The following is a 27,841-nucleotide window of genomic DNA, read 5'->3' on the forward strand; positions in this document are numbered from 1 at the left end:
TAACATTGTGCTGGCTGACACAATAAAACTTAATCAAACCCATCTTATTTCACAGACATCTGAAGTCAGTTAGTATTTGAATAGTCCTAAGCTTCTTGGCTACCATTTCACAACTAGCACTCAATTTTAGTTATTTTACACTCATTTTTAGTGAATCTGAGCAATTTCATGACAGATGAAATGGTGGACAAACACAAAACATCTTCAGTTGTCCCAACCCAGCTGTGTGAAATGGGGACACCAAATGTACAGAGACTCTTAACCATTCTCATCCTAAAAAATGGGAGTCATGCACCAGATATGAATCCCATCCAAAAAAGTTAGAACTTTGGGAGAAATAACTGTAAGCAGAAAGTTTTCTTTTTAAATTGATCCATAAAGTGAGACTGGGTGTTTTGGAAAATGGATAACAACCTCAAATCACTCTCCACCTCTTCCCTGCAACTCCTTGAAAGGGTGTGTTTCCTTTAAAGGATACTGATGGAATCAAGCTATACATAATCAGAAAAGATTTTACCCTACAATTCCAGCCTAAAGGATGTGAATAATCATATATCTTTCCCTGCATTTATCTTATCTATCTATCCAGCTAGCTAGCTATCTACCATTTCATCACAAAAGGTTTCTTCAGTTTAACCACATTAGCCACAGGGGATATGATTATTTCCTGTCTTAAGTAATTCAGAATAAAGGAAGTTTCAAAGCTCACACAAGCTGTGACAAATTATGGGATTTCACCCTGTGCTGGACAAACACCTTCCTCTTCCACTGGCAGCAATGGGAGGTGAAGGTGTTCGGCACCTCAGAGGAGTTCTGACAGCACATACCCAATTTTTACAAAACAGCTTTAAGAAATACCCTCATGTTGGACTGTGGCTTTTTTTGGGAAATCCTTGCTTCCTTGTTTTTGGCTTTTTTGCAGTCACTTGTAGCCAACTTTTCTCCCGTTGGAGGCGTTAATGACGAATTTTCTAGCCCAAATTTCACAATGTAGCCTTGTTAGTTAAACTTCTGTGTTAATGGCATTTCTCAGCTACCACAAACAAAAAAACCTCCAAGCCCTTCCCTTAATTTGCTTTTAATGTCATTATATTGTAAGGTAAGAGACCTGTGAGGCCTGGATGTCATTCAGTTCTGTAACTGAGGTGTAAACTGTGACAACAAATTTTCTCAGATAGAGCTTGACTGAACTGATACTGGAAATGACATGTCTGTTTATCCAGAAGTAGAGACTTACTTTTTTGAGATCTGTCTTGTGTTTTTAAATGGTTGCATTTACTTGTCTCACAGGTTTTAAATCTACAAGGGATGACGATGGTGTTATCATCTGACTATATACATGCCATAGGTCACAAAAGACAAACACCTGTTCAGTGGCTTTTGCACCAAACATATTTTCCAATGGCACTACAACACATTTTTGGAGAACATGTTTTGGTTTAAATGAATTTAATTATGTTAAAAATCAAGGCAGCACTATGAGCAGATTTGATATGAACTGAGACGTGATTATCTTTTTTCCCTACTGTTGTTGACCATCAGATCCCCACAGCTGTCTGCTGTGTAGCGGTGGAAGGATAGAGACAATGGGAGCAGCTAGGTTAAGATGAGTTGCACCTAACTTTGTACTTTTATTAGTTAAGTATTTTTCCATAGAAAAGGGAGAAATACATATTCAACTGAAAGAGGGTAGATTTAGATTAGTTATAAGGAAGAAATTCTTTACTGTGAGGGTGGTGAGACACTGGCACAGGTTGATCAGAGAAGCTGTGGCTGCCCCCTCCCTGGAAGGGTTCAAGGCCAGGCTGGACGGGGCTTTGAGCAACCTGGGCTGGGGGAAGGTGTCCCTGCCCATGGCAGGGGGTTGGAATGAGATGATCTTTGGGATCCCTTCCAACCTGTCCTGGTTTGGGCTAAAACAGAGTTAATATTCCTTTTTGGGAACTAGAAGAGTGCTGTGTTTTGGATTTAGCTTTGGGTTTGGTATGAGAAGAATGCTGATAGCACACTGATGTTTTCAGCTGCTACTAAGACTTCAAGGACTCTCCAACTCCCCATGTCCTACCTGTGCACAAGTGTGCAGGAAGCAGGGAGGGAGCACGGACAGAGCACCAGACCCAAATTGGCCAATGAAATATTCCATATCATGGAACATCATGCTCACGGTATAGAGGAGGGGTGGTTGGGAAGGAGCTCTCTCTCGCTTCCTGGATTGTGATTGCGGGATCTTGGTATTTTGGGATCTCTAGCTGGGAATGGGCTGGGTATTGGTCAGCGGGTGGTGAGCAATTGCATTGTGCATTGCCCATTTATATTTTCTATTACTGTCACTGTTCTCATTTTATTACCATTATTAAACTGTTTCTATCTCAACCTGCAAGTCTCCCTTTATCCATCCAATTCCCTCCCCCATTCCCAGGTTGGGGGGGAGGGTGGGTGATCGGCTGCAGGGTGGTTGGCTGCTGACCAGGCTCAAACCACAACACAACCCAAAACCATTCTGTGATTCTATGATCTCTTTGGAGAGTCATTCAAGCAGTATCTTAGAACAGGACGAACTGACCTCTATAGGTGCTTTCTGTCTTTACTAAACATGGAGAAGCTTGCTTGTGTTTGCTCAGAAGACATTTGAGTGACAGATGATGGAGAACTATGTCACTGAACGCACTTTTAGGGTTTTGCAACTTGACCACCTACACAACACAGAAGCCAGTTCCCACTACCCATGGGAGAGAGTTTTTTTCGCAACATGTTTTTTCGCAAGCGATGTTTCACAAATACACCTATAGCTGGCCTTGAGGCCTCAGAAAAGAAGCAGCTGTACAAGCAGTTGTTGGCTGTGGTTTCCTAATGTTTAGCTTTTACATTGGTTAGAGTTGACAGATGTTGAACTACCTCATGATTTCTTTTCTTGTCCTTGAATTGGTTTTATCCAGAATGCAGTCAAATGGCATCTAGAGAACATTTCATCTCACCACATGTAGGAGGGCAATTTAGGATGATTTGATGATGAACAGTTCAAATAACATTTTAACATTGGCAAACATTTAGCAAAGACTGCAGCCTGTGAGGGCAAGATTCAACAACCTGGACATAGGTGTCTAGAGTGTAGGCTCTGTGGGCCTTTGGGAAGTGCTGGTCTTGCAGAAGTCCTGTTTCATACCTGAATGTGCGACTTGGATACCCTACAGCACCTCGAGTGCACTAAACACATGTTTAGGGAATTGGACTCCTGCCTGGGAGTTAATAATGATATGGGCTATGACTGCACACAAAAACAGTAACCAGACACTAGAGAGTTGTATGGTACTCTACCATATTACGATAATTAGCAAATCAGACTGTAAATTTATTGAAAGGAAGTAAGAAAATGACAGGTGGTTTTGTGGACTTAGCTGGAAACAACACACAGATTCCAAATTACTGAAAGCAGTGCTTGTGCCTGCAGGCAGGTGAGAGCCACCGGCACCAGACGTGCCCTCCTCCTGATGGTGTGGCTGGGATGCAGTAATCACCATGCTCATACAGGCAAAGGAAATTGTCAGTTACATAAGTATGGGGAATATTTCTCACAAAGAAATCACTTCATTTTGAGCTCTCGGTCTCCCTGCTCAGGGGAAATCCAAAAAACAAATTACAAAAAAATGTGCCCGGCAACTAAAACTCAGAACTTCACAGGATACCAAAAGGCATGGACTAAAAATATGCCATTATAACTTCATTCTCTCTTTAACTTCTTCATCTTCCATGGTCTGTAAATTATATGCTATCTCTCTCTTCCAAATCAACCACCTCTTCATCCCTCACCTCACATTTAACATTTTCTCCACCCCATGAGCGCCCACTACTTTTTTCTTTTACAGAGGGATTAGTGTTCTACTCTAAATCTTAGGAGCTGTTTTGGCATTGCCTTGAGATTTTCTGGTTCTACTTCATATCTGAAGGGAACATTTGCTCCCAATTTTTATTTTTTAATATATAATACGTCTAGTAAGAAATAATATCTTTCCCTGTAATCTTGTGTTATGTTTGTACACCATAAAAATAAATTTAGATTTATATACTTCTAAAATAATTTTTTTCTTAATTGTCATTAGTAATTCAGTAGCACTGACTTACACTAGAGTATACGTTTAAATAGCATTGTTACTAAGCTTTCAATTAAAGAAGTACCTAAATTGCCTTGTGAGAACAGGATTCGTATAAATTAACCTTTTCATTAAAGCCTTTGATTTACTGTAATTCAATTTTATTTTAATTATTTTATAATATTTTTTCTAGGTTTTATAAAGAATACAATATATTCAGGATAATTTTCAATTATACTATTTCTTATATTTGAATAGTATTTGGACTAATTCTTACTCCTGAATTTAATAAACAGAAGAACTACCAAGTCTGTTCTTTATTTATGAAGGATAAAATTTAATAGGCTCCCAATACAGACAGCTAAGTAATGACAAAAATTGAACAGATACATTTTTATAAGGTTACACAATCTTTCTCAAAATGCAATTACTTCTATTATAGTAACCTGAAACCTTCCTCCAAAGAATATTAAATAATACCAATATTGTACAAGATAATACATTTTGTTATGGTCATATGGCTTCTAATGGTATCAGATGAACTACAAAGACTAAAAAGAAAGTGAATAATCATTCAAGCACCATTTTGACTGAGGATTTTGAAAACAATATGCAGTTAAAATAGAAGTCAAACTCTTTTTCATTAACTTTTTGTATCAGAAATATTTTTGGCCAAGAATTTTAATTTTTTTCAGCAAATATCTTCATTCTTTAACTCAATGAAATTAGGAGGAATTTACTAACTACTGGAATAATAAACACTTGAAAGAGCCTTGAGTAAGGAGATTTATTTGTCTATTATATGGTGTGGCTACCTGTGATAGCAAGGGGCTGGTTTCAGTGATCTCAAGGGTCTTTTCTAATCTACATTTCCAGGCTTAAACCCAGTTCCTAAACCCAAAAACATGAGAAAGAAAAAAATGCTTACACTTACAAATATGTAGACCCTGGACGGAAGACTAAGAATATAAGTGGGGGAAAGAGGAAGAGAAAGTGGAAGTATCATTTGTAGATAGATGCTGATGGGCCCCAAATGGCCTAATTACCCATAGGATTTTCACCAGGGCTTGTGTGGGGTGATGGGTTCAGATCCAGGTGGCTGCTCCTTTCTGGCTTAGGGAAAAAGATGTGATGTTTCATGCCAGAATACCTTTTTCAGTGTTTGGAAGCTACACTTGCTTCTTGAGTATTAATGCAAATAAGACATCAAGGACACAATGGTATAACAAAAGTAATTTATTAGGAAACTTTAGTGTAACAGGTGAAATTGTGATAAATTATATACATGTACTCGTTTTATAGTAAATAATTATTAAGACTCTGCTCCCACAGAACTCAGGCAGAAATCCATTCTGACCTGGTAATGATGAAATGCTGAAAAATTCAGAACATAAAAACATACAGTATGCATATGGAAAAACACCGCAATTAACAATTAAACCAGCTATTGCTCTTCATTTTTCTGACAATCCGTTTGGCGTGAGGATCAAACTGGAACTGAGTTGTTCCATGGAAGAAGTAGATATAGCCTAGAAATAAAATATCATCGAATTATGTTTCATATGTAAGTTCTTTTCAGTATTTTGGAAAAAAAAAAAAAAAAACCAAAACAACATAAGCAGTTCATCTATACTTGCTATTTTTCATTTCCATCTCATTTAGGGTAATAACAGATTTTTGAAAAAAATTACTGTATTTGCAGAAGGCCAGATATCCAATTAAACCCAGATTAAAGGTATGTTTTACTTACCATCTTTCTGGAAAGCAGCATCTACTCTGCCAATTTTTCCAAAGCTGGAGACAATTTTCCTGGGATAACCCTGATCCATGGATTTTTTGGTTTCATCATATCTTAACACAAGAAACATAATTAAAATTTGTGAGGAAGCAGACAATATTTTGAAAGTCCAAAGAAAATTCATACACATATACAACTCTACTGTTAGTAAGAAGTCATATAAAGATTAGATGAAGTAGCTTTTTGTTTCTTCCTTTTATATATTAAGGTTCTCACATTTGAGTGTCTTGAGATATGAAAATTTTGCCTTTGGTAAAACTTGTAACAAGGATCTCAAGGACTTTGGGAATACAGCCCAGGAATTTATTAACACATTTCTGGATTGTCCAGAGCTGTGGCCATTACTTGCACATAAAATCTGTTTCTGTTTCAAGGCACTGGATAATGAATTCAGTATAAAAGCAAAACATAAAAGATGAGAGTCGAAGATGGTAACACATTCCTGAAACGTATTAATGTCAACGTTGTACTTCTTAAACAAAATTACTCTCTGAAATTTGTCAAGAGCTACACCTCAATTATAAATACAACCAGCTGTACAATTGAAGAATATTTATAATTTGTTCACATAGAAATTAAATTACAACGCTTTTTATTAGCTGTTCATTTTATTTGAAATTTGAATGACAAATGGACACTATCACAACATTGCACAGAAAAGCATCTCTGTTGAGGAGAAAAAGTGAATAATTTATTAGAAACATCACTCTTTTATGGGTGATGTCTAATTCAGTTGCAAATACTTACATTCCTGCTATAGAAATCTAATGAACGGCCAAAAAATCCTATAAAAAAGTTGATATTTCTTATCAAATGCTTAAAATTTTTAAAATTCAAGAGGATCCTGTTTAAATTTCTGGAATACACGTGGTTTAAACATCATTGGACTTGAATTTTATGGTAATACATCAGCCCTCATGGACAAGTGAAAATATGCCTTCCAGTAAATGAACATTAAATCTTACCTCCAGTATCTGTCAGCTGTAAAGAAGTATGTTTTCCCTGTGGTTTCATCACTGTAAGCTGCATTAACTCTTTTAACAGTCTTTGGGAACCCCAAGTGATAGATTGGTTTAGGGTAGCCAGGTGCAATGTCATATCCCCTGAGAACCCAGTATTTATCCTCTGAAAAATATAAACACATTTCATTTGTTATTGACATTTATAAACAACACTTAATTGTGTTTTAGATTGATAGTAAGCAATGTATCTTAGATATCGGTATTCCTTTCAGTTTATTACTTTAGAAAATAGTTCTGGTTCTTGCACTGAGACTACATCATGAAGACAGTGGAAATGTCTTTTTTTTCTATGAGTAAAACATTAGAATCCCAAAGTGTATAGATAGTACTTTTCCCAGATTTTTTTTCAAATGAATATAATGTATTTATCTAGGTAATAACTTGGGGAGTGCTGGAGGTTGATGAGTTAATCCACTGATATTGGATTGGTATATAGTGTTTATTAAATTCCTGTAATATGGTATTTGATTATAGAGCAGTATAATATTTTGAAAATAGAAAATGTGCATTAAACTATTAAGAAGGGCATATGTCTAATCAAAATCCTTTGATGTTTTTAGATGCAATGAACATATTCATATATGGTAATATAAACTGTGGTATGTGCATAAAGAAGTTATCTGAGACATTTAAAGCATATTTGAGATCTTTAAAGAAAAAGACATTGTTTTTTCAGTCAACAATTTTCCTTTTACAATACACTTTTCCATCAACATATTTTTTGTTTTTGTTTTTTTTTTTCAAAATATCACAAAATACTAATAAGCATACTAATAACAGTAATGTTCAAATGCCTGTATTTGCCAACTGAATTCAGCAAAAATCCTTCTGCATAAAGTGAAATACTGTTACCTGAAGAAAACTAGACCTGAAGAAGGGAAGATATTTTTGTGTCTTGTTTTTCAGAGCATTAACTATGAGAGAGGGACAAGTTTTCATGATTATGAGCTCTGGAGATCCCTTACAGCAGTATAAGTCTATAATCCTTGGCTTTAATTATTTGCAGATTTGTAAGATTCTTTGTTTCCCTGATCTTCCTTAAAAACCACTTTGACTTCTGTAATTGCTTAGTTTGCAAAGGAGCAGGGATTAACTGGTCAGAAAAAGCAGAGAATTTCAGATTCCATTACCTTTAAAAAGCAAAACTTCATCACTCTCAGCATTTTCATAAGCAGCTTGAATTCCTGATGGTAACTTTGGCCAGAACAGTGAGACAAAATTGAGCTCCGTCTCTGTCCTCTGAGGATGTTTGCGCAGCATATATCTGGTTTAAACAAAATATATGCAATAAAATAGTTCCATTTCCATTATAAGTGCAAAATAATTATTATAGCACCTGGAGTATAACAAGGGAGAGATGGGTACCTGGGGTGAATATCCCCCTTCACTGAATGTAAAGGAAATCTAGAGCTACTGCACTCAAGTTTAGCACCACTGTCACATGCTAAAAACCAGGCAAGATAAATATTTTGTTTCTCTGTAGGACATGCAGACTAAGGGTAGGCTTCAGTAACCACCTAACAGACATCTTTATAACAGTGCTTTTGGTTCTGTCCCTGCTCTTGTATCAAGGAGTAGCAGAAAGGTTATATGGACACATTGGTAAGGGATATATGAATGCTCTTGCTTTGCTATTAGTTCAATCGAGTTCAGAGACAAGTCTGTTGCAGCAGTGGCCACAGAAACAGAACAGCTGGAAAATAACCTACAAGCCCTCATCATCTTCACTGTTCTTATCAACTAGAGCTCTTGGGATTAATGATTTGAGAACTCTTGCTTGTGTAAATACATGGTGTTTTTCCACTGTTTCTCTTTGTACTGCATTCCAAAAGGACAGTTTTCCCTCATGAATTGCAGGTTTTTAAAAAATTACTGAATATTTTAAAGAGATTATATACACTTGTTGTTACCTGCCCTTGAAGAATATTATTTCTCCACGTAGGGTAGTAATAGCATCAAATGTCAAATTTGGGTCACAAGCTTGTGGAGTTATGGGTCCTGTTGGCTGCACAGCAGCATTAGACTTTCCTGTAGGAAGAATATTTTATCATTTAGTATGGAGAAATATAAAGACAGTGTTCAGAATGTCTCTGAGGACATCAAGAACCCTCTTTACAGAGAATGCGAAGGCATATAGTTTTAAATTAAGGGTCTGTCACTAAAAGAAGGTTTTTAATGTTGATAAACCCAGTTGTGTTCATCTTTTCCAAAATGAATTTTTTGCAGAACTGGACTTCTCCTGAAGTTAGCTACCAGGAATTTTCTCTCTTATATTATCCATTGTTCAGCAGCAGATAAACTTCTCATTTGGGTGGAATAAGCATATTTTAAATATACTTTTATTACTGTTTACCAGCCTCCCAAGTAGAAATATGAAATAAAAATGTTTTTTCTTACCATAGATGGCTTGAATACCATCAATGTCATCTTGAGGAAGAAGGAATTCATTGGGGTCTGTGTAGGAGTAAGTTGGAAACATCAGTGCTCCAGGATCATGTGAATGAGACAGACCCAGTGAATGGCCAAGCTCATGGGCAATAACAATGAACAAATTGTAGCCTGTAGGATAGAAATCATATGAAACAAGGTGAAATCTGTTTCAGAATTCAGCACAATTGACTAAAAGGGAAACACTTATGAAACCTCCCAAAATACACTACAGGTACAAGAGAGGCTGTAAGTAATGCTATCAACATCACAACTCAAAAATATTGTAACAGAATAGCTATATGACTACTTAACAATGTCCAGCCTTAACTGTTGTCTCGTCCTTTCTCTAGTGTCCTCGTGTCTTAAGTACAAATCTTATATCTCCTGCTGTCACATAAACTGCTCAGATCAAAGATCATGCCAATGACAAGTGGGTGTTCAGTGATCCAACAGAAAAAAGCCTCAAAACAAACACTGAGGTGACAGTTTTGGTGTTACTCAAACATCCTAATTAGCATGAAACCTTGAGGTGCTAGGTTAAGAGGCAAAAAAGATTTGACTTGAGAAGTTAAGCACTAGATCTCCCTGTATCCAAGTTTTAGGTTTCACATGAACAAAAAAAGTATTTTTAAGGGCTGAATTAGTTGTCATTATAAACCACTATGACCTAAAAATCTCTTTTCTGTGAATTGATTTCTACAAATGGAAAAAAAAAAAAAAAAAAAGGCAAAGCAATTTAAAAGGACAAGTTCTGCCACTTTTGCTCACTTTTTGCCTGTAATCAGGCTCATGAACTAAGCATCACATGAGCTAAGACAGTACGAGGTAAAACTATATAAATGGATCCAGTTACAGAGTCCTTACCTCTTCCATCTTTTGTCCAGGCTTCCTCCTCATCAAGATGCACATCTCCACCAATACCTTCACCAGGCTGGAAAGCATGAGCCAGCTGTCCATTGGGGCCATCAAAAGGTGAGTTGTCTCTGTGGTCTAAAATGAAGAGAGAAAAAAATCAGCTAGAATCCTGAATTATTTCTATGATTGCAGGCGGCTACTAAATATGTAAAAATATCAGTGTTACCTCTATAAGCAAAAGAGATCATTATATCTGCTTCTTTGTCCTCAACCTTTTGGAATGTCAATGGTGTCACTTTGCTCCAGACACTGAGAGCTTTTTGGACAGCTTCATCTACATCAGATTGTCTCATTTTTGGGGTGTAATTCAAAATCCTTCAAATCAAACCCAACACATTATATATTTTCAAGAATATAACATTTAAGTTGAAAAATAAAAACTTGTACAAAAGTCAGAGATTTTGGACATCTTTCATGAATGAAAATTAATAATGGTTTCATTTCAGATACTGCCTTTTAGAGTGCCTGTCTTCTTCCAGAAATCAATTAATGACTCTGGATGGCACAATGTACTTACTTCAGACCACCCCCCCCCCCCCCCCCCCCCCCCCCCCAAATTGGGATGCTAGATTTATATCTTTTTGAACCAGATTAAGAAAGGTTACCTGTATGTCAGATTGTTTCTTTTCCACTTGGGATTCCCTTCTGTGAACACATATTGGCCTATATCAGGTATACCACATCTGGGTTTTTTCATCATCTCCAAAGTGTCAAGATCAGGTTTCCCAGTCACCTGTATTCCAAAGAATTCCTGCATTTCCTTGAGCTTTGCAGCAAGGGGATTTTCACCCTTTTTTCTTAAATGAGGCTGGTGATCACTTTGAAGATCATAGTAATTCTGTAGATAACTCTGAACCAGAGTTTAAAAAAAGAAGAACATTGTGGAGTATCAGTACTGTCTTCAGTCACATTTAAATTTTTTAAGTAATCTTGAATTATTCCCATATTGACATGTCCTGTGTTTTCCAAGAGGAGGAGTTGGTGTGAAGAGTCAGATATTATTTACGGTTTTCATATAGTTTTCTGAATTTCTTCTTTCAGTGAGGGAATATATGATGAAATGTCTTTAAAATCCAATATTTATTATTAACAATTAATTCCATATTTTTATGGTGCCCAATTACTCTAACAGAAAAACTTATGAGGAAGCTTATAGCTGGCCCCATCAAGGAATTAGAGATTGGCAGTGACACTCCATACATCCAGGACTCCCAACAAAACAGGTGACTACTACTAGAGAGTCGGCACTTAGCAAATCATGTCATTTATTTTTAGCTATGAAAAATGATATTAGGAACTTGGGTCTACCTACTAAATTTCAACAGTTTTGTCTCCAATAAATAGTGTTGTGTCTATGTAAGTGTTGCATTTCTTATAGCTGTCCATATTTTTCAAAATATTCCATAAAATATCCATAAATTGAAATACATGCCTGCTTCAAGAAAGTTTCCTCCTTTACATTGCTGAGACAACTCATATCACAAGTTTCAAAGCACATTCTGAAATGTAAATTGTTGTTGAGTTTGACTATTTCTGCACATCACAGAGACTTGCTGATAGAAATCATGCTTTGGTAGTTTTGTTATTACTTTACTGACAACATCAAAGTGAAGCTGTGCAATATTCAGACAACTTTTGAGTAAATAAATTCCACATAATTTTCACACATTTTCTAGATTTATAGGAAAAGTTTTCTCTTGAAACCTCTGTAAAATGGTACATCTTTAATTTAAAGCTATATTGTGTGAAAAGAATTTCAGCTATAGTTATTTCTCAGACTACCTTATGTTTCACTTAGAAATGCAGTGAAAAATATTTACCTCTACAAGGTGTAGGGTTTTTCCTTCATCTTCTGCTTCTGGAGCCACAGGAAAAGCAGAGGAGACAGCCACACACAGCAACAGGACAAGCAAAATTGTCTTCATCCTTGACTAAGTTTGACTGCCTCAGTTTCACTCTTGAGCTATTGAATACACTTCTCAGCTCTGTTTATATAGCTAATTTGTAAATCAATGACAGTCTGACTCATGCTGTATAATATCCGCTGATTAGTAAAAATGATGCATAACAGTTTCATCAGCAGGTAGTGATGCAATGTGTTTAACTAATGTTACTGTCCTTATTTTGCCTGAGCCTTTTGTTTGGGGTAGTTTTGCAGTGTGTTTAATAAATAAGGAAATATTTTTCAGGTAAAAAGTGGAGCTACATCCCATATTTCTTTTTAAATCATGAATTTAGACTATTTATTGCACAAAGTCTTGATAAACTGGAGAAATAACAGGAAATAACATATAATAGTAATTTTATATAAAGTTTTATAATGAATAACATACTATATATCATATGTATTTTTAATATTTAACAAAATATAACATGTTATGTCATAATATGTAATAATAAATATAAAAGACATTACAAAGTACCAATCTTATCTAGGAATAATCAGCATCATAATTCCAAGAGGGTTGTCATCAGCTAACTAAAAGTTCTATCTAAAACAGTATTATGATCCTAACAAAACTGAGTGCTAATATGATTCAATATTTTTGACTGATATTAACAAAAATCAGTCATGTTACTGGAATGCATAAACTGGGTTTCCATATGTACGGTAAGCAAAATACTGTTTATATTCTTGCCAGCATGGATAAGGTCTCAGCTGCAATATCATGTTTTGATCCAAGCAAATAGATGATCTCTGGTCAGAAAGACTCCATGAAGTGCAACAGGAATTTTTGTAAGTCTGGAAAAGGAAGAACAAAGTAACCATTTTGTGACTCTATGTTCACTGTTTCATGGAAGGAAGAGTGAAGGGAGCCATGATAAATGCTATTAAATATATGAAAGGTTTTTCCTAAAGGGGAAGTAGTGACTGTTCTCCAGGACTCTAGAATGGTCTTAAACAGCAGTGGTTAAGTTAAGACATGAGGTTTGGGATTGCCTGAGCATTAGTGCTATTTGAGATGTTCTAGAGAATCCCACCTGACCTCCAGCTGCCCTGGAAGGTCTCCATAGCTCCTGTGTCATGGCAGCTGGTCCTAGCTTGGTGTCTCAAGTACAAGTAAATGAGCAATGAAGTGGAATCAGCTTTAAGTGTTTTATCATGTAGATATCCAGAAGTTATTTAGGTGTCTAAGCTCCCATTTTGGACAATGGATTCTAGAGTGATTCAACTGACCATATGACGTGGACTTAATTGCTCTCTATACTTCACTGACTGTATTGATTGTCTCTATCAATGATAACAGGAGTGTAAATACCCAGGACACATGTGAGAACCTGCAGTGTAGACCCCTAAATTGAAGAAAACATTTCTAACTGCAAGGATAGCTAGGCACCAGAGTAGATGGCCTGAAGTGGCTGCATGTTTGCTAACTCTGGCAGCTGTCAAGTATAGGCTGGACATCTTTCAGATGTTTTTGGTGTTGCTGTCCTTGTTGGCAGTAAATAGCCTCCTTGGAAACCTTAAAAAGGAACAGTAAATGTTAGTGTGAGAGGGAGAAATAGAAATATGTAGAATTGTCTAAAGGAGCACAATACAGGATGAAAATTTTATTTGTGCTGAGAAGTACTTCACTTAGTTTCCAAAACATCAGGGAAAAATAATGTACTTAATATATGATTCTACACTCACTGTAGCACCCCCTAACTTTTTCTAGGTTCAGCAGAGCAGTTGTAATTCCTGGGAAAAGCAAAATACTTTATACCTTCCAATGTCAGTCACATTGCTTGTCTGAAGTGATTGACTAAAGCTAATACAGGACATTTCAAAAGCAGAAGCAACAGTCCAGTGCTGGTATTTGAAATGACTAGGACAAAAATTCTTCAAAGGGTACATCTTTTGCAGACATAAAGAGATTCAGCCTCATGGTTCATTGTCCAAGGAAACTCCATTGTTGATTATTCTTAATCCATCTTGGTTTTCAGACATGAACAAAAAGAATTGTGTGTATTGGATACTTCTCCAAAGTCTTTGCTATAACTTACATCATCTTGGGATTTGTGAAATGCTGCTTAACTTCTTTAACTCTGTCTCTAAATTAGTGTATTTTCCCTCGAAATATTTCTCCTTCATGTGTTTCTGTAGTCTGGTTTATACAGCTTCTGATTCAATACCTCAGTTTCTTCCTTTTTTTTTTTTTTTTTTTTTTTTTTTCTCCTAAGGAGTAGTTGACTCCTTATTTCTTTTTTCTTTTATTTTCTGAAGATATCATGGGTATGTTTAAACATATACAGACAAAGAAGAGATGCAGATTAATCACAAGTGTCTGGTGGCTGAGATGGGAACTTTAGGAAATCATGTGTTGCGGCTTACACAGAGAGGCCTTGCACATTTCTGCAAAGGGTCTATGGCCAAATTTTAATGTGACCAAGAGGATATTGAGTCAGGCAGAGGATGAGAGGAGACATCTGGTTGCTTTCCAGGAAACTTTATATAAATTACATTCCAAGTCATCCAGTGGCAGGACTGGAAAGGCCTAGACTCCAACACTAGCTGTGGGAGATGTTTATGTGTTTCAAGAGTCATCAAGTGAAAACTGTTAAACAGCATCAGGAAGAGGAAGCAGAAGCAGTGGCTTCCCTCTGTCTTGGGAATTTCCACAGTGTTAGGCTACAAAGTCATGTCCCATTTCACTGTCTGTATTGGTTTCCTACTGCGTGTCCTTCAGCACATCTCCCTTGAATGAGGGAAGGATAGGTTTCAGTCATCTGCTTTTCCCATGCTGTGGCAGCTAACACATTGGCCCCCTCTTCTTTTCAATCACTTCCCTTCAGACAAAAATATCAAAACCCAACAAAAGGAGACATAAATATGCCAAGATGAAACTAAGACCACTTGAAATACATGACAATTTTTATTGAGTGCCAACCAGTGTTTACACAATCCCTCATTTTGATTGTGTGACAGTTTTGTTGCACCTGCACCTGACCAGCAACTGACTGGCACGGTCTGTCCTGGCCTCTCATTAAATCCAATTTCTAGCTATTTTCCTGGGCCAGGGGGTCTGGCCTGTGTGCAGGGTGTATGTAGGGTGGTCTCAGTGACAGCCCCTGGGGTGGGAATGTCAACTGGGTACGTATATATGTGTATGAGCATGAATGAAGATCCAGATGGATGGGCCAGTAAGGTTGGGAGCTGGGTGTCAAAGTGGCCATAAGCCAGAGCTGGATACTGGAGAGACCAGGGTTCTGTGGGTCAGCTACCTGAGGGACCGAGGGCCCAAGTCATCAACTGGAGAGACCATGGGATCTGGGGTTGGTGGAGAGACCTGTTTGTGTGTGTGCGCAGGAGGCAGGAGGGGACACCAGCACATTTCAGGGCAGCTGCTGCATAGATGGCATGTCTGAGCCCAGCTGCTGGGGGCTCCATAGTGTCTTTGTGTGTGTGTGTACTTGTGTGCATGTGTATGCACTGTGTGTGCATGTGCCTACTGAGAATACATGCTCAGCCTCACTGCTGTCTGGACCTGGGGGCATGGAGCTGTAGCAGCTTCATCTCTATCAGAGTACCATATCTGAAAAACTCCTAACACATTGGCCCTGCCTGAAGTTTGCTTAAAATCTCCATGCAACCAATGGAGAAAGGTAAACTTTTCTCTTACCTACCAAAAATTGTTCTTCAGAGGTAGATTTTTCCTGGACCTCAAGCATCAGTACCTCACTCAGGTCTCCCCAAATCACCCTGCTAGGTCTGGGACCCATCTGCTAAGTCACTGCTAAACCCAAACTGGGTGCCTAAGGAAGAGGGGGTTGACACTGTTGTTAAGAAAGGGACAGCATTTTCAAGGGTATTTCCATTGTGCACTCAGGCAGTACACTCTTGTGTCTCCCTTTATTAGCAATAATCCTGCTTTTTTTGCACATTTTCCTCAGCAAAACTGCACTCTTGTTCATGTTGAGGTAAGAGATCTTGAAGTGTCCCTTTTCTAGGTACTATACTCACTGTTCCTTGTTCATTAAATCTTCATAGGAATGTAAGCACTTCCAGAGGTCTATCCAACACATTTCCTCTTTCCAGCATTGACTGAAAAGGACATTTAGGCAGAAGCATTAGTGGAGATATATTTCCCCAGAAGAGTTTCTCAGCCCTTGATCAATTTTCTGAGTGATTTCCATTTACTTTGTACCTCACTTACCTAGAGCTTACATTTGACTCTTCAGGCTATATCCCTTTTCCCCTAGTTATATCTGATTATATTTTAAAATGTTCTAATGGCTTTCATCCTTTTCTCCCTAAGGAGCAACTCCATCCACACCCTTAACTAAATAATGAAAAAAATAAATTCACAGTGTGACTCACAGTGGAGTTTCCCTAAATCAAAGTCTGTCACTACAGAATTACTATAGAAAAGGGAACTTTGATTGGTAGTTCTGTAATTTTAATATTGCAAAAATAAAAAATGGTAGTTCATAATTCCAAGAATTGTTTACTGTTATAATTTGTCATAATGACATTTACAATTGCTTTCTCAGTAGCAGGTGACACTACAAAGTACAACCATCATTCTTGTAGGAAGTATTTTTATGTCCATTCTGTGCTTTAATGGATAATTCATATCTTAATCTCTTCATGTGTTTTCCAATACCTTTTGAAGCAATGAAATAAAAATCTTTCTGCAAACCCAGTCTGTTATCCTAAAACAAGTTATTTCTCTTGGAAGATGTCACTTCTCATTCAAAGGCTGAAGTGTCAAAGGTATAAAACATATCCCTGTGTAGCAGTATTCAACTGATTGCTAGATACTTTTGTGAAGTTAGCGAATTCATTAGGAATTTTCTCTTAGTGAACCAAGTATATTTTAACACTGAGATGAAAAAGCTAAAGTCAACCCTCCAAGTCATGTATCTTAAAGTTTGCACAAGCTCATGGTTTAACGTCACCCAATGCTAAACATTTCCTTATAGAAATGCTGTTGATTCTGCTCCAAGAGAATAATCAGTCACTCTGTTTATCAACCAGGGTGCTTTGGTGAGCAGTGTTAGGAGCACAATGATATAGTTCAAACCACACTGAAGTCCGAAGGTCACTGCGATAGGGCTCAGGATGTCAGGTGCTGAATCAGTTCTAATTATTCTATTGTAGAAAAGTAATTCGACATGACAAGCTGCAGACTGGGGCAGTGCCCAAGTTACACCTCAGTGACTTGCACAGTCTCAGACATTGCATCATTAATGATTTCAGTAAAAGGAGAATGGAAGGAGTGCCACTTTCCATGCCAAGCACCTGTTTCCTGAACACACAGGCAAACCAAATCATATTCTTCATCCCTGCAGCTGAGCTGTTGCCTGTGATGGGAATCTGCTCTGTTGTGTCCTGGGCATAACTTCCCTGATGGCAGACAGGCCCTGGGATGCCTTGCAGAGACAACCTTACCAGCTTGATGTCCTTTGCCTCTAAACTTGGCGGTTGTCATACAAGCTGTGCAGATCTAAAGTTTGCCCTGAAAGAGGCAGCAAGAGATCAATGTCTCCACACTGATCTCCAAAATAGAACTGGACCATCTGGGACATACTGGAATTGGTACAGGCTCACAGACTCCCAGTTGGATGCATTGTAGTACCAAATATGAAAAGGACTGGTGGCCCCATCCCATTCTTCCCCTCTGGATGATGAGGACTTCCACCCGCTAGTGAAACATTGACATGGAAATACAAACAGTGTGGATGCCCTCAGAAGCTGGGCTCAGACACGCAGTCCTCCCAGTAGCTGCCTCTGCACCTCCTGTATCCACAGTAATGTATGAGTCCTCACACCTTGCAGCCACAGTCTGGTTGCTGGTACTGAGGCCTCTTAACTTCCTCGGCAGCCAGTCCAGCTTGAAGTTCACCCAAACACATGTAGAAAGAGCCCATCCACACATAAGATATGACTTACTGAGAAGACAGGACCAAACGTGCATGATGTGGCCAAAGAAGCACATTGACCTACAGCCTGTTTGCACACAACCATCCCCCTTCATCCACTTATCCCTCCCTCTATTTTCCCAAACCTGTTCCTCCCCAATCTAGCTTGATCCTTTCATTACCCTGCGTTTGATCTTTCCCCTAATCAACCCATAATAAATTTTGCACATTCCCACAGTGCCCTTCAAACATGACATAATAAGTTTTATAAAATTCCCAAATGTTCTTCCACTGGATACAGATCTCTGTCCCCATGGCAGTGACCTCTGGCCTGTAAGGTGATGGAGATTCCCCTCCTATTGACCCATGGTGATGGGTGTCCTCCAGCCCATGGGGGCTTCTCCAGGACAGCTGGAGAAGAGCAGAGGCAGCTCAGGGATGACTGGAGTTCTCCTACATGTCAATGTGCCTCTCTGTTTCTGTGTTTGTGGAAATGGAAATGAGCTTTTAATAATATATATATTAATAAATATCTTAAGGTAGGTTTCATCACACTTCAACTTATCCTTCTATAATCAGGCGTCTAACATAAACTGCTCAGACAGACTGCCTCTCCAGTCAGTAATGAAAAGGAGAACTTCCATCCCTAGGTACCCACCTCAGGCTGGGAGTGATTGCCCTCTGGAGCTCCTGTCTGTCTATCCACAATTATGACCAGTAGCTTTGATTAGCCTGCTTGCTTAACTTTGAAATATTTAAGCTGATTGAAAGCAATCCTAGCTGTAGAAACAGAAGTCCTCATGGACTCCTGGCTGGTAGGGCTCTGTGTAGTGTGATATACAGCATAGAGAGTGAAAAGAAGACAGTGGGAAAAATAAAACAAGACACAGTTTTGTGAGTGAAAAGAAGACAGTGGGAAAAATAAAACAAGACACAGTTTTGTATCAAAAGTAAAAAGTGCATTGTTCTTTGGTAAAATAACAATCCTGATGTTAATTACGTACATATATACACATCAGTATGTTAATTACTGTTCTGTTATTTACAGAAACACAGATTGTGCAGGAGCTGAGGTTTGCTTACTAATGCTGAAGTGCCTATACATTTCATATATTTATAAAAGAAAAAGTGTTTCTAGTACAATAACACTACATCATTTCTAACACCATTACAGATTTCATTTTCCTAACATGGAAACCAGAAGTTTGTCTTTAGGAGGCGTGTAACTCTCTTCTTGTCAGGGTCAAACTCAAATTGCTTTCTTCCGTGGAAGAAATAAAAGAAGTCTAGGGAAAAATAAACAGATGAATCATGATATTGCAGGTGGAAAGATTAGTATGCTTTAATGACGTCTGGAAAGAGCTCGGAAAATCTTTGGACACACTTATGCTGCCAACAGCATCTATTCCCGGATGTAATCTCTGCAAAATGGTGATCAGCAGCATGGGGACACCTTCCATAGCAAACCAATGATGCACACACTGTATAATATACTTAAGGAATCCCATGAGGTGACCCAACAAAAATTTTATCCTGTGTCTTTCTGCAGTTTAAAATATCTGCTCTTATGCAATGGCTGTGCAACAGCCTGGAGTGTGGCACAGAGAACGGCAAGGTGCGAGCAGGTACCAGCTTGCTGGGGTGCCTCCAGGGACTGCACGGGGAAGGAGAGATCCAGCCTGGGACAGCTACCTCCATGCTGCCCTCTGGGAGTGACGGCTGCAGTTAGGGATCCCCAGCACCACGGGCAAGTCTCATTTTGGAGGAATCTGATAGATTTTCTGGGAAGCAATTAACATGCATGGGTTTTAATGATCGGGAGATGAGGAGCTGGGAGGCAAGTGGGAAGCTGTGTGATTTTGCAGTGTGAATGTACCCTTGAGTCTGTTCCAGCATCTCCTTGTCTAAGTAACATTCTCCCTCATGCAAGAGAAGCAAATGCCAATTATTATTCTCAAAGAAGTGCCATTTTACGTCAGAGGCCCAGGATGTGATAGCCTTGTTCACAACAGGTAGACCTTATGCTTTTGAGAAGTCACTGTCTTGAGTGGTGCTCTTTATGGTGTGAGGCGCATGTCAACATGAATACAGAGATATATATGTGTCTGCTAGAGCTGGCTTTTCCAGATGTGAAGCTGTGACCAAAGGTATATAATAATTGATTTTCAAGGGGATAAACAGAAGCATGGGAGTGTTACGTGACTATTGCAGGGTCTTGGTCATCCTGAGGGCTATGAACAACATTTAGAAGTGCCTTTCTCTGTCCAAGCACTCTTAGCCCTGTGACCCTGAGCATTTAATACAGATTTTATTAAGAACGGGTTACTCACTTTCATGTTGAAAAACAGCATCAATCTTCCCAGTAATTCCTGGAAATGCATCTCTTATCAGTTTGGGCTTCCTGTCCATAAACTTACTTCTTTTATCATAACTGAGGAAAAGATAAACAGCCTGGTGTCAATGAAAACTGTGAATAACTCATGATTAATTCAGCTCACCTCATTCTACCTGCCAACAGGTAACTGAGTTCACTGAAGACTATCAGTATTATTTAGGTAGCATTGAGACAGACAAAATGTGCTATAAATAATTATTACTCATTAGGTGACCTGAAAGAATTGCTTCTGTTTACAAAAGCTCAAGATGTGTCTAATACCTAATATTCGAACCATCATTATAAATATGTTAAATATTTTTTCTAAGAGACAATACCTAAAGGAGAGTTAGATAATCTTATCCGAAACATAAGTTAGATTTGTAAGATTGTAGAATGATTGCTTTCATGTTCTGTCTCTGTAAGAAAGGTTTATCAGGAAAAATCTGATTTTTTTCTTAAGTTATAAGCTATTTTAAGTCATTTTACTTAAGTTACTTATAACAGGCTATTACATTTTTAGTGAAGTGCAGTTTATCTATCAGTGCTGGAATGAGAAGGCTTCTGAAGGCATTTTCCTTCTGATACCTTTGCTCAGCTGAAGTCCTTCAGGCTATGAGAATTTGAAGCAATATGTGGAAGTCTGATCTTCTTAAACTACAAATACATGGCTGAATAGTTACTCCAGGATGATTTCTGTATGTACAACAACTTGATCATTGTGGTGTCAGGAAAGAGAGAAACTGTTATTCATATGTAAAAGTTCAGGTTATCTACTGCTTCTGTTACAGGAGCACCTCCTTCAGTTGTTAGAAATACATGTCCTGTAACACAAAGCTGAGCAGTAGGGATTGGACTGAAAATAGGAAATAATAACTACGCAAACCAGATAATTCTTTGCAGTACATGGCATTTAACAGCCACTTTATGAAACTATTTGTTGGTAAATGGAAAAAGGGTGGAGTACTCTTCTTACCCCAAATAAATGTTTTTGGTATAAAAAATGAGGTTCTGTTTGATTTCCTGAGCTGACTTGTGAAGCTGTAGGATGTTTTTTTTTCACAAGACAGTTAAATGAAAATAAATAAATAAATAAATAATGAAAGAACTGTTAAATAATTAAATCAATTAAAAAGAAAGCTAAAAGCACTGTATCACCTCCCTTTCAAACATTTTTCCATAGCCAGTTGTGACACTGAAAGAGATTACCCAAAGTGTGTGACTAATGCATCCTAAATCATGACAGGATATTGATCATGTGATTATGTTTGCTCGTATTTAGGAAAGTAACACAGGAAATATTACCTCCAAAATTTGTCCGCTATGAAGTAATATGTTTTCCCTTCATTTGCATTATAAAAAGCAGCATCAATTTTGGTGACATCCTTTGAAAATCCCAGGGTGTAGATTTTTTTTGAGTATCCAGGAAGTATGGCATCTCCTCTCAAAACCCAGAATTCATTCCCTGTGAAGAAAAGTTGATGAAAACATGCTATCAGAATCTTCTTGGAATGACAAAATCCTTTTCATGAAAGCTAATATTTTAATGGAAAAAATACAAAGAGAAAATAATGATTATTTGAAAACATTATACATTCTAAGTTTAGAGTCCCAAAAAACTGCAACAATAGTTGTTCACACTACATTTTATGAAAACTGAAATTTCAGTCTTCCTTCATAGTTGTGTTAGTTTTTCACCAACTACGAAGAAGCATGTGCAATAAATATTAAATTCAATTGATAGTTTTCCAGAAAAAAAAAGTAAAACAATGACATTTATTTTGGCAGGGAAACTTTTTTATATTGACATTAAAAAACAAGATACATGTTTCTTATCTTAGATATTATTTTTGTTATCTCTGTGATTGAAATACACCAATTTATTGGACTAAATTAAAGCTTGTGAAATCCTACAGAAAGAGTTTAAGACACAAACTCTCATGGCTACTTGGAAAGACAATATAGGAAAATAAAAAGACAATATTTTACCTTTAAAAATGACAGTTTCATCTTTTTCAGGAATTTCATATGCAGCATCAACACCAGGTGGCAGCCATGGCCAGAACGAAGATATTAAATTAAAATCAGCTGTTCTGACTGCAGGATGTTTGCGCCAAAAATACCTTACATAAATATAGAACAGGTTTTAAATAAAGTCATATGTTCACACACACTAATGCATGAAACCACATCACGGCAACCAGGGCAGGATTTATCTGACTAAACCTAGCCATGTACCCTAATTACCCTGTATTGTCAACAGAAAGTTATGGTGGGTTTCCTCTCATCTTGATGCAGACATCTAAAAAAGGTCAGATGAACTGTTTTGTCAAAACAGTTATTATTTTCCCTTACACAGAAAGAGAGCCTAGAGAAGCCTGGCTCACATGACTAGTATGGGGTAAGAATTTACGAATAAAACCCCACCCTGGGGTTGCCAACACCAGCTTAGATAAACAGTTGGTGTGCATGAGGATCTTCTGCAAAATAACACTTTACTGCTTTTGTAGACTCCAAACTCTAAGATCAAAACTCACTTTAACATTGATTTTGGGGAGGATCTGAAGAAGGGGAAGTACAGCCCTACCATATATAAAGGAGGGGAATCACTCTTTTACCCCTTCTGCTCAAGACTTTGGGCTGTCATGTCCTGGGGAGGGACAGTTTGTCTGAGATTAGCACTGAATTAATTATCCTTTCCTTTTATTATTATACTAAGTCACCACTACAAGTGCTCTTCAAGCAAGTATTGTGGCAGGACTGGTAAACCCTCAGCTCTCTCAAAGTAAGGGCAGCAGTGAAGGTGTTGAATGACCCAGGGCTTGTGGTGCCTTTTGCCAAAGTCGAACTCCCCCAGATGTCAAACACTTGGGACTTGCTTACAGCCTAAAGTGAAAACAGCCCATGTTTTCAGAGGAGCCATCTTTCCCCATCCTATTCATAGCATGCCCTGTTTTAAAGGTGATCTTCCACCTTACACATACCTTTCTTCATTTCTCCATCACTCTCTTTGGTTTTGCCTCCCACTTCATATCCTGATTCCCTGTCTTACCTTCCTGCCTTGAATGGCTGATATTCTGCATAGTTATTTTTCTATGCTGTGGGGCATAATTTAAAAATGTTATCCAGCTATTTTACTTTAAGAAAGCTGACTTACTTGTCTTTAAAGAACATTATTTCTCCACGAAAAGTAGTGACAGCATCAAAAGTTAAATTGGGGCCACAGGTGTTTGACAGTGCAGGATCTTTTGTCTCAGTTGGGTCTTTTATCTCAGTAGATTCCCTTTGTTCATCATGGGTATTAGAAGACGGTCCTAAAAGAAGCAATTTACTGAAGAAATTAAAGTGAGAACTGATTCAGGTATATCCATTACACAAAAATGTCCCTGAAAGGAGTTTCAAAATCTTTGAAATTATAAGCATTATTTGATTAATAATCGTGAATTACCATAGAGGTACTGAATGCCATTAATATCATCCTGATGAAGAGGGAATACTGAAGGGTCAGATTTTCTATAAACTGGGTACATCAGAGCACTGGGGTCTTTGGAATGGAAAAGTCCCAGTGAGTGGCCAAACTCATGGGCAGCAACATAAAACAGGTTCGTACCTGAAAACAACAAACAAAACATAATGAGAGCTGTGTCTTTTCATTTGTCCTGAAAAGATGAAGGATATAAGCTAGGTCAGAAGCTTTCAGAACTGCTTGCCTAAGCAAGTGAAACTCTTATGGGAAATTCAGTTGGAGATGAAATTCTGGTCAGAAAGAAAAATAATGATATCATTACAGCAGAGTACAAGGAAATAGTCTGTAGATCCTGCTGAAGTCAGTGTAGAAGAATCCTGGACCAGTGCAGGTGATGTAATCGTGCAGGGAGAGACAAGCAGCTTGGAGGAGCAGGGAGAAGGGGGCTGCCAGGTCCCTCAGCTCCTTCCCAAACGAATCTCCACCCAGTCCATGGCAGAAGTTCATCTGGGGCCTTAATTTTTTAAATGAGAGGGCTCAGAGGTTTTTTATAGCTATGGAAACCAGCTGTCCAATATTCCTTCAAATCAGACTAATTTTTAAGCACTTCTTAAGGAAGAGAGGAGACAGACACTCTACCCTTGATTTCATGTACAGCCTGCTTCAGAAAGGGCTTGGAGAATTTAATTTCCTACCCTCTGTGCTTTTGGTCCAGGTTTCATCCTCATCGAAGTGAGCATCTCCACCAAAGTCCTTGCCAGGTGCGTAAGCATGAGCAATGGATCCTCCTGGGCCATCAAAGGGGATGAAGTCATTGTGACCTGAGGAACAAGTCCCATACACAGCTGACTGGGGGTTATAGAGGTTACAGATCTCAGCCATGCATAGAGCTCTCTGTTCTGCTGATTTTGTAAACCTTCAAGTTCTCCTTCCACACAGATTTGCCAAAAATCTCTATTTTTCTTATGGAAAACAGGAAAATTTGAACTGATGCATCAGGAATGAAATCTTGGTTTCCTCAAGAAATGAGTGGGCATTTACATACTGCTGCTGGAAGGGAAGAGGAGGACGTGGTTTAGGTTAAAATATATTTCCTTTTTTGCTTGTAAGGTAAAACTTTCATAAACTCTGTGTCAGCAGCCATCAGGTGGTTACCTGAACCTGACTGGTAGTTTAAGTGTTGATGGCAGGAGCAAGATCCTGGGAAGACTATAAGCCCTTGAATGTAGTCTCCAGAAAAGGATTTAAGGACATAGAGGTTACGTGTGGTGCCTGCATGCTCTGCATAGCACAGATGAGTGGAAGATATGTTTTGGTGGGAACAGAGGAGCCAACTGAAAAACTGAGTGTGTGCGTGATTGTTAATGAAAGAGGGAAGGCTGATGGTAAACCTACCCTGAGGCAATGCCAGAAATGCAAGCCTTGAGTCTGTCTAGAACTTATTTAGGTCACACAAAGCACATGTCTAATCCCAGGAGTGTAACCAGAGTTACCCACTCCATAATGCTCTGAGCCTGTGTACATCCCACAAGCCCCAAGCCTCTTGTGGTTCTTCCACATGTTGCATGTAATATACTAGGTCTAGATCCAGTGAACTGCAGACAGCTCATTACATTTATTTTCCCCCTCCTCTTCATCTGACTCTACACCTTCCCCCAAAGACTGTCAGGAATTATAGCAATAACACCTTGAGAAAGAACTGTGTTTTACTGTCTGCTTGTTCAACCTGACACTGAACTTTGCATATACTATCTATGAGAAGAAATCGTTAGCATTTCAGGCCAATGGCTCCATGTAGACAGTATCTTAGCATTGTCATAATGGTTATGTAGAGTTTTACCTCTGGCTGCAAAGGAGATCATTATGTCTGCATCACCTCTGTCCTTCTTGATGAATTTCAGTGGGGTCACACGGCTCCAAACACTTAACGCTTTCTTGATTGCTGCATTGACATCTACTGGATGCAGGTCTGGTGTGTAGTTTAATATCCTTTAAAATATAAGATAGAAAACCAGCTGTCTTCTTACAACTTACACTGTGTAACACACTATCTTTACATTAGGAATTCCACTATAATTACCTATATGTCAGAACTTGTTTTGTCCATTTTGGCTCTCCTGCAAAGGTGGAGAACCCAGCTACATCGGGAAATCCACAGCGACGTTTCTGTACCAGGTCCAAAGTGCCAGAATCCAGATTTCCCGTCACCTCCAGTCCAAAGAATTTCTGCATTTCTTTTATTTTTTGGGTCATTGGACTATTACTTTTCCAAATTAAAGATTCCCCATCTTTCTTAAAACCGTAATAGTTCTCCAGGTACTTCTGATGAAAAAAAAAAAACCCAAACATTTTAGGACAGTCAATGGTGTTTCCTTTTGAAGCTTGTGAAAAGTTACACTAACACCACATCATACATGTACTTTTGATACTTTCCTTTCTGTTCCGTGGTAGTATAGATAATAGTTTGTTAAAGCCTGTATGAATATTTTCTCTTAATGATAGCTTTTTGCATTATATTGTCACTATAAATGTTTTTCAGTTCACTCAGAATACATTCAGAATTAACATTTGTCTATGAAGTTGATTATTTTCTAGTAATGTACCCTCCACTTATCCTGTGCTTTAGGGTTACCCAGAGTCCTTTAGAGCAGGTGATGCTGAAGCTGTTTGAAATATATGGCTGAATATAAAATTTCAGCAGTAGTATCCCATTTTCCCACATTTTTTAATAGCAACCATTCTGACAGAAGAATATCCTTATTTTATGAAGAGATATGTCTCATAATACCAGAAGTCTCATAAATAACCACATTTCCACCTGAACTACAAATCAAACGTAGATTGACTCAGGAGTTTAATTACTTGTAGAATCAACACATAAGTGAATGAATCATCAGTTTTAACTGTTCTCTACAAAAAAATAAACCAAGAATGAGTCATAGTTTAAGAAGCTTTTGTCATCATGGTACAGAATGCAGCCTCCTTTATTTTGAGAAATACTCAATCACATTATTCACTCTACTGGACTTTGCAGAACTAGCTTCTCAGCTACTATATACTAGTTCCAGAGACTGCCATGGACACTTAACAGTTGTTAAAGATCTCCTCCCCAGAGGTCTACCTTCCTCACCTGGATAAGCTGCATGTCCCCTTCTTTCTTCTGCCTTGTATCTGCAGGAAAAGCACAAGAAAGTGCTGCACATAATAACAAGAGAAATGGGAGGTTCTCCATTCTCATTTTTACTAGCCTTTAGAAAAGTCTTTTTTTTGTGGTCTGCCACACGCCTGCTCACCTTTATATACTACTCATTTGCTTTATAAAGCTCTCCGATCCCTGACTCATTGATTCTCACAACTTCTAGTTAGCAACAGAACACATGCAAAACAATAAAAAAGATTGGTGCTGCTTTTCATCCGGTTCCACCCCTGTGCAGGTTTTGCAACAGGGGAAATATGATTAATACAGAGGTAATAGACCTGTAGTTCTTTTTAATAAGCTCATTAACTTTTTAGTTATTAAAATGTACTTTTATTATCCAAAAACTTAAAGCTTATCTCTTTAATATTTTCCATTTGATTTCAAATGTATTGTTGAAGTACCTAAAGGGGAGAACATTCACAGAAGGTTACAGGAGTACAGACTACAAGTAGAAAATGTGTTTTCTAGGATTTTTTGTACTTATTTGTACAGTGACATGTACTTTTGGAGTCTATTATAGTGCCATCATTTTTCCCTTTGATAGAGTCCTTCAAAATTTAAAGGTCAGTGCTGTAACTCCCTGTTTGATGTAGTGCTTTGTTTATGCAGTTTTAATTTGATACAGTTCTCACCTGGATGAAACTACATTTGGTCTGCAGGAAAACATGGAAGTCTCACAAGGAAACAAAAATACTTTTCAGAGC

General features: G+C 38.0%; 2 protein-coding genes across 2 annotated transcripts; both read right to left on the reverse strand.

Moving 5' to 3' along the window:
• Positions 1–5,516: 5,516 nt before the first annotated feature.
• LOC104368301 (interstitial collagenase) lies at positions 5,517–12,178 on the reverse strand. Its single transcript, XM_042793043.1, has 10 exons — positions 12,074–12,178; positions 10,859–11,103; positions 10,420–10,568; positions 10,203–10,328; positions 9,306–9,467; positions 8,819–8,936; positions 8,039–8,172; positions 6,852–7,011; positions 5,839–5,939; positions 5,517–5,617 (listed from the first exon to the last, which is right to left on the reverse strand). Exons 1-10 carry the CDS (start codon positions 12,176–12,178, stop codon positions 5,517–5,519), a joined length of 1,401 nt encoding a protein of 466 aa, XP_042648977.1.
• A 7,105-nt stretch (positions 12,179–19,283) lies between these two features.
• LOC104369556 (stromelysin-1) lies at positions 19,284–27,170 on the reverse strand. Its single transcript, XM_042793044.1, has 10 exons — positions 27,069–27,170; positions 26,019–26,260; positions 25,779–25,927; positions 24,634–24,759; positions 23,921–24,082; positions 23,630–23,786; positions 22,462–22,595; positions 21,778–21,937; positions 20,429–20,529; positions 19,284–19,384 (listed from the first exon to the last, which is right to left on the reverse strand). Exons 1-10 carry the CDS (start codon positions 27,168–27,170, stop codon positions 19,284–19,286), a joined length of 1,434 nt encoding a protein of 477 aa, XP_042648978.1.
• Positions 27,171–27,841: the final 671 nt, after the last annotated feature.

Source organism: Tyto alba, unplaced genomic scaffold, assembly GCF_018691265.1.
Source record: "Tyto alba isolate M040663 unplaced genomic scaffold, T.alba_DEE_v4.0 Super-Scaffold_2, whole genome shotgun sequence".
Taxonomy (NCBI): Eukaryota; Metazoa; Chordata; class Aves; order Strigiformes; family Tytonidae; genus Tyto; species Tyto alba.

What these genes read in the sequence shown, in the direction of transcription:
- LOC104368301 (XM_042793043.1), bottom strand. Translation starts at nt 12,178, where the DNA reads ATGAAGACAATTTTGCTTGTCCTGTTGCTGTGTGTGGCTGTCTCCTCT. An exon ending in GATCTCTTTTGCTTATAGAG is followed by an intron (nt 10,329 to 10,419) that starts GTAACACTGATA and finishes TCTTCATTTTAG; the next exon opens with ACCACAGAGACAACTCACCT. An exon ending in TGAAGTTTTGCTTTTTAAAG is followed by an intron (nt 7,012 to 8,038) that starts GTAATGGAATCT and finishes TATATTTTTCAG; the next exon opens with AGGATAAATACTGGGTTCTC.
- LOC104369556 (XM_042793044.1), bottom strand. Translation starts at nt 27,170, where the DNA reads ATGGAGAACCTCCCATTTCTCTTGTTATTATGTGCAGCACTTTCTTGT. An exon ending in AAACAAGTTCTGACATATAG is followed by an intron (nt 25,928 to 26,018) that starts GTAATTATAGTG and finishes TATATTTTAAAG; the next exon opens with GATATTAAACTACACACCAG. An exon ending in CTGGACCAAAAGCACAGAGG is followed by an intron (nt 24,083 to 24,633) that starts GTAGGAAATTAA and finishes TGTTGTTTTCAG; the next exon opens with GTACGAACCTGTTTTATGTT.